The sequence below is a fragment of the Nematolebias whitei genome, chromosome 12, assembly GCF_014905685.2.
Source record: "Nematolebias whitei isolate Nwh7 chromosome 12, NemWhi1, whole genome shotgun sequence".
Classification (NCBI taxonomy): Eukaryota; Metazoa; Chordata; class Actinopteri; order Cyprinodontiformes; family Rivulidae; genus Nematolebias; species Nematolebias whitei.
Genome location: NC_056509.1, coordinates 42,004,700 through 42,011,612, shown reverse-complemented (window position 1 = coordinate 42,011,612; position 6,913 = coordinate 42,004,700). Strand labels below are relative to the sequence as shown.

The window sequence follows — 6,913 nt, the reverse complement described above, 5'->3', positions numbered from 1 at the left end:
CTTCCCTATATGGCTGTGGATGATCTTGAAGCTAATATCGGCTTGAGAGGCTCAGCATCGCGTTTCTGGCGGCAGTCAGCGGAGGCTTCCAGAGTCTGAGGAGGCTCCTTCACAGCCATGGCTGAGGGCGGAGAAGGGGAGGATGAGATCCAATTCCTGAGAACTGTAAGTAAAACAAATCAGCGCGTTGTCAAACCACAAATCCTCAAAAAAAAAAAAAAAAAAAAAAAAAGTGGAAGTTAGCGCATCAACGTGCACAACTGGTGAAGTTTGGCGCAGCCGCGGCGCACCTGTCGACAGCACTCATCCCATCCGCAGGTGCAAGGACACGATGAGCGGTCACTCCAGATTCAGCTGGGTCTCTTGAACGGTTTAGTGGTTTTTGCTAACCCATCGATTGCTGCTCGTTTCTGACTTTTTATGGGCGCGTTCTTCCCCTCGGGGGAGAAGAGTTTCCAACCCAAGTTGTCCTTACACGTAAAGCGCCGTGCATGCGCGGCGACTATTTTAGCTGTTGGACGCAGATGGATTACAGTGCGCCTCTCTGTTCGGATCTGTAAATGATATGACAGCTTGTATGTTGGTGTGGTGGGAACAGATACCCACCCCGGTGGCCTGACCGAGCACATATCCCAATTCTCTCTGGCTTCATGGATCTTTGTGACCCTGTTGTTGCACGAAGAGAAATCATTGTCACTGGAGTTTTTCAAAGGAGTCAACTTTGTCCCCAAGTTTCATTTGAATTCAATGTTTTACAGCCATCATGGGCAAGAATGTCTATATTTTGGGGCTTTTAATGGTTTATTGTAACTATTCTTTTTCCAGAGTGGAATAATTATACCAAAAAAAATGCAAGAATTGGGTGCACAATTGTGTATTTATGGTCAGAATTACACAATAGGACAAAAAAATGCATTCCCATTATTGGTGCAGCTGTGGCTGAGTGGTTAGAGCAGTTGTCCTTCAATGGGAGAGTTGGGAGTTCAATTGCACCAGCAACCACATGCTGAAGTGTCCTTGGGCAAGACACTGAACCCCTCATTGCCTCCGATGTGTGTCCCATCTGTGTATAAATGTGATGTAGCACTGATTATTCTTTGTAAATATACAGTAGAGTGCTGTATGAATGGGTAAATGAGGGCACAGATTGTAGTGTAAAGCACTTTGAGTGTCTTAATAAGATGGAAAGGCACCAGTCCACTAATGATTTGGTTCTAAGATTGGCAAGCTCACATGCTTTTTATATCCATCAACAAAAATCTGGCGTAAATGCGGTTGGATATCGGAGCACTTTCCTCGGCAGAACTGGAAAAGTTTATTAAAATTTATAATAAAAAAAAAAAAGAGAAACTTTTTAGCACATTCCACAGATTTGTAAAAGATTTAAGAGATTGGTGCTTTGGAAAGCTCATTCCAGAAGCTCAATGTTAATCTGCTTTATCCATAAATAAACTTTTCTTATGTGCCTTTTGAATTCTGGGACAATTATTGATAACCATTTTCACCGTACCACCATGCTTAACAGTTTGGGTTGAAAACATCTTGATTCTTCCAAAATACTTCATGTTATTGTTGCCAGACCATATAGTCTTTGTCAGGTTTGACTTTAAAACTTTTCCCCAGAGAGTATTTAGCTTCTCCATGTGGGTGCCTGCAAATTAAAGTCCAGCATGAAGGTTTTACTTCTGGATCGGGGGCTTCTTTCTTGATTGGCACCTTATCTGTCCATGACGATGTAAAACTGACTTCACTGCAGACATGGATAATGGTGTACCACCAGTGTCCAGTTCATGGCAAGCCTGTGCCTTTATTATGTTTGAAAACTTGTACATGTCAGCACACTACTCAAAGAAATGTAAAAAACTGAATTGCTTAAGGGTCTTTTTTATGTATTGGACAAAATGGCTTTTAAGGTTTCTTGATACAGCGTCAAAACTGCATGTAATGATGATTAGTGTCCCATCGTTCTCACCTATTGGTGACAGGAACGGGTATTTTCTCACTTTGAAGTATCTTTTAAGACCTGTTGACATAATCTGTTTTAGTTGTGAGCAGAAAATGTTTGAGGCAAAGATGATACTTTGCAGTGAAACCTACAGGTTGAATTTAAAACGAAGCTGAGCGGTGATTCCTGCTTAAGCAAACAAAGAGAAGAGGTATACACTGAAGATAAAAACATCCATTTTCTTGTCACATTAACACCCGGGAGAGGTTAGAATATAGCAGGCAGCAAATTTACATTTTGTCCTTGAGCACGATGTGACAGACGCGGTAACAAATGGACTATAAAGAATTTAAGCAACTTTTCACGAAGCCTAATTTATGAATATTAGAAGTAAAACTGCAAGTCTTATCAGATCCACGGTGATCAAGAAACCAAAATCGTTTCAACAAAGCAGAACCTGTGAAGCGGTGTCAAAGGCACTGGCGACCACATTTCTTCAATGGCAGTGTGTTGCTAGACTGTATCTGAACTTGTTGAACAGAGAAAAAATTCCTGTTTTGAGGCGTCACACCAAACGTTTGTGGATTGCAGATTGATCAATGTGCCCAGGGTAACTTCTACCATCCCCAAAAGCACCCCTTTTATAGAAACGGTGAGCTCACCGGCTTCTTTCCACCCAGCCACACTGTAAAAATGGACGAGGGTATTCGGGAATATGCTGAGTTTGGGGAGTTAACTTGAACATGGTTGACTTTAGGTCTTCGTCCAATCTACTTTGCTTCCAAAGAGCCAGACCTTTGTGTAATCTAGTTAGCAGTCTGCTCTAAAGTGGTCTAGATTGATAGTGCTCTGGACGTTCAAAGACTTTTTTAGACTTTAGCAGCTTTTTCTTTTTCTTTATAAAGATTCTGCCACATCTGTGTACCTGAACATGGTGGCTCACTGTGCAGAGTGTAATTAACAATGAGAAAGCCGAACAATAGAGGATAAAAAAAAGGACATTTCAAACCTGAAAGGTCATCTACAACAAATGAACAGTATCTCAAAATCATAAAATGGGAAAAATATAGCAAATGCTTATCACCCAGCCTGAGTTCATCATCCTTCAATTGACCAACGGCTGTTTGATTTTCAGCTAATTCGTTGGAGCTAAAACAATATTTTATGTGGCAGACTTGTTTGTTTTTTTAACGAATGAGACCAAATCATGTCTTTATTACTGGCTACTGGTAACAAAATGCCTAAATGTCCTTTTTCATTCAACCTTTATTTATACAGGCTAGTCTCATTGAGCCACGAGGACTCATTTACAAGAGAGACCTGTTCCAGACTGAACATATAAAGTACAGACAACAATAACAATAAACAATAATAGCAATAAACTACAGTAAAAATGCAGTTAAAATAAGAGTAGTGTATAAAACAATAAATCAGGGTGCTGTAAAACAGGGTGAAATACTACAAACAAGAACATATCTGCCTTAATTTTGCCATTGACATTATCAAAAGTTTGAAACCCCTTAAAGAAGTTAAGATGGACAGCTTCAGTTCTTGTTGCAAGGTTCCAGGTTGCAGGAGCAGAGTAGGGAAAGACCTCTTTGCCAAGCACAGGCCGCACTGAGGGAACGCTGCAGGCAGCGATGACCTGAGAGCGCATGTTGTAACTGCACTGACGATGTGACAAGTGGGAGGAGATACAAGAAGGTAGCAGACCAAGAAGGGATTTATAGATGAAAATGAACCAGTGTGAACCAGTTCTATTTATATTCAGTTCTTTGCAACATTTCTTCTGTGTACTGACTTAACACGGAGTCGTCCGTTGAGTTTAGGAGCCTGAATGATTTACAGGTCGCAGTTAAATAGCTTTAACATTGCTCTTCCAGACCACTTCAAAATATATCAAAACTCCTGGAAGCGAAATATACATGCTTAAAGCATGGGTGTCAAACTCCCTTACAAAAAGGGGGCCAAAATTAAAACCTTTTTCAAACTAAGGGCCAATTTCAGAACTCAAATCAGATACCCAACATCTTTTCTTGGTCCTCAACAATAGTTTAATTTGTCTCATTTGATGTTCTCTGTTGTGCTTTCGACATCATAATCAAGGATTACTGAACAAATTCAAGAGATAGAAGTATTTTGCGTTTCACATATCATCTTGGGGGCCGGATAAGATGTCAACGAGGGTCACATTTGGCCCCTGGGCCTTGAGTTTGACACATATAGGATGTTTAAGACTTTTGCACACTGCAGCCTTCATCCTTTCCAACAGTTCCAATGTGCTCCTCCTCTCACAGGTCGGTTCGGTCATCTCACATCGGTGGCAGTGCTCGAGGATAAAATCTGTAATTCAGGCAGAAAAACATTGATTTACTGGCGCACAAGTTACTCATGGGTATTGTCTTCATCCTGGACTGATCCAAGTGGCTTTATACGTGCAATTTGGGATTTATTTATAGATTTTTGGCGGGGACAGGCAGCTTGCACTAAAACAGACAAATGGCTCTGTTTCTCAGTGGTCAGGTTTGTGGAAAACATATTTGTTTGTGGTTCTTTCAAAACCTCTGACTCAAGGATGTTCAGGAATAGTTGGAGTGTTAAACTCCCAAACTTAAGCTTATCGTGCCGGTGTGAGCTTTTGTTTCCTTTTGGCGCCCATCAGCATGCTGTTATATACATTAATGCATTAGCCGTGGCTGGTTGTCAGAAGTAGGAGGAACCTTGTTCTTAACAGCTCCTACTATTTGTGATGCCAGTGATATGCTGACCCACGCCTCTCAGATTCTACTGTCACAGTGGCATCTTGGGTATCTGATGACAACGGCGGTTTGAAAGTGAAGGACGGAGCTGGGGGGGGGGGCTTCCCCTGAGGTTCACAGAGCCTTGTTATCAAACCTCAGAGCTGAAAGACAGGTGTCTTTACAGGAAGCCTTCAAATAAGGGTCCTAATTGCACCATAAATCCTTAACACGTTGGAAAGATACCTAAAGAAATAGTTTTTACTTTGTTAGCAGCTGCTAGACCATCCTAAAGTTTCTGTTCTGAATGACCGTAGTCCCAGGAAAAATGTGATGGATGTTGCAGTTCCAGAGAAATTAGTTTAATTGCTGGATGTCTGAAAGCAGGAAATCTTTACTGTTCATGTTTACCATATTTTTCGGCCTGTAAGTCGCATCTGTCCAAAAATGTCAAATAATTTGGAAAAATCCATAAATATGTCGCTTCGCCATGTACGTTGCATCTATTATGTGTCGCCGCGGACAACCCAGAAACGTGGGCCGGTGTCGTGCCATAAATCGATTGGCTGCCAAATGGCGGCCAAGGGAGCGTGCACGGGAGGACTTTAACAAGATTAACACTTAAAAACAATTATTTGTTTGCTCGAAATTATAGCAAAGGTGTGTCTCAGTCTAACTTTTACTTAATAAATGCACTTTGATGATCAAATCAGCTGCATTTCGCCGGGGCGGTGCAGCAAAATGAAGCTGCTTTGACGGTTGCTCCAGGCGAGCTGAACGGAGGTGGCAGCTGGTTGTGTCATTAATAGCCACTTTACCTATTACATGACACAACGGCATGCCATACAACTCGAGTGCCATCTAGCGGCTGAAAATGGTAGTGTTCAATATTTTCAATGTCAGAATGAATACAAACAGTCATATCTCGGTCAAAAATTGGTTTATAAATATGGGAAAATATCCATAAATCAGTCACTTTGGCGTATAAGTCGCAGGGTATGCAAATTAGGCAAAAAGGTGCGACTTATAGGCCGTAAAATACGGTAATTTATGGGAATCTGGCAGATAGAGCACCATTCAGTTAGTGACTTCATTCAGTTACACCTGTTTAGATTCGTTTCCTGTCACCTTTCAGTGCACACATATGGAGAAAACAAGGCCAGAAAATGCTGCTTGTTACTATCAAAATCATCAGTGCTGAGCTGTGATTTTTTTGTTTCTCACATGAGATGCCAGCAACAGTTTCTGGCTTTGCTTCTGCTGTTCTTTCCCTTCCTGCTGAGTACTGAACAATAAATAAACCAACGACGTCAACTAGTAAAAAGCGAAACTGCAAGAATTCAGATCTGGATCCAAGTACAGACTGAAATCAAACCCCAGCCGCTTCAGTATGTGTCTCTGCTACCAAATCTGTACATATTTGAAATAAACAATCTAATCACATGATTTGTGGGAGGTAATCATCATTTTTAACTGTAAATGATTAAAGAAGTAGCTGTCAAGCAGTTTACCGCAATAAAGAAACAAAAGACTGAATAAAGGTTGCAAAGCCACAAAGACCTTTAAAAAAATACTAAAGTAGGAATCAAATTTGCACAATATTTGTTGTTTAAGGTTAAAGTGTTTATAAATGAGAAGTTCTAAGTTAAACTTGTGACTAGCTGTCAACTTCCACAGTCCCTTATTCATCAACGGAAATGGCCAAAGTATAAAACAGGTCGTTTGGAATGGAGAATTCCAACTTTTGATGACCTGGCTCATATTTGTTCTCAGATATGCTGAATAAAGTATGTAAATATAAATAAAGTTTAAGTTGAAACAGTATAATTGGAATTCTGGAGGAAGTTTTGCAAAATGAAGGTCAATCACATTTTCAGCTTCCACTTGGTTTTCAATAAATTCATCTGAGTGTTTACATTGATTGCATCTCCTTATTTCAGAATCTTATAGAAAAACCTGGAATAGACTCTTTCAAATGGCACCATTTTATATAGTTTAGGACAACCAGGGCTTAATTTGAGCTGGATCCTGCCGGAACAAGATCCAGGAACGCCTATTTTGACAGGGTGCGTTCCGGTAACTATTTGCTTGTATGCGGTAACTCAGGCTTAAAGTTATAAACAGATTGGGCTGCCTTGAAGGAATAAAACTGTATTGCTTATGTAAACTGAAAATAATTACATAAACACTAATTTTAAACACAACAGACACTTATGAGCTGCTTAATATC

General features: G+C 40.4%; 1 protein-coding gene across 1 annotated transcript in view; it reads left to right on the top strand.

Moving 5' to 3' along the window:
* Positions 1-59: 59 nt before the first annotated feature.
* The window catches only part of ryr3 (ryanodine receptor 3), a gene marked incomplete in the record, with an annotated part of 155,080 nt that continues 148,226 nt past the window's right edge, over positions 60-6,913 (top strand). The window contains 1 exon segment of the mRNA XM_037685921.1: positions 60-165. Coding sequence (XP_037541849.1) covers positions 118-165 — 48 coding nt within the window.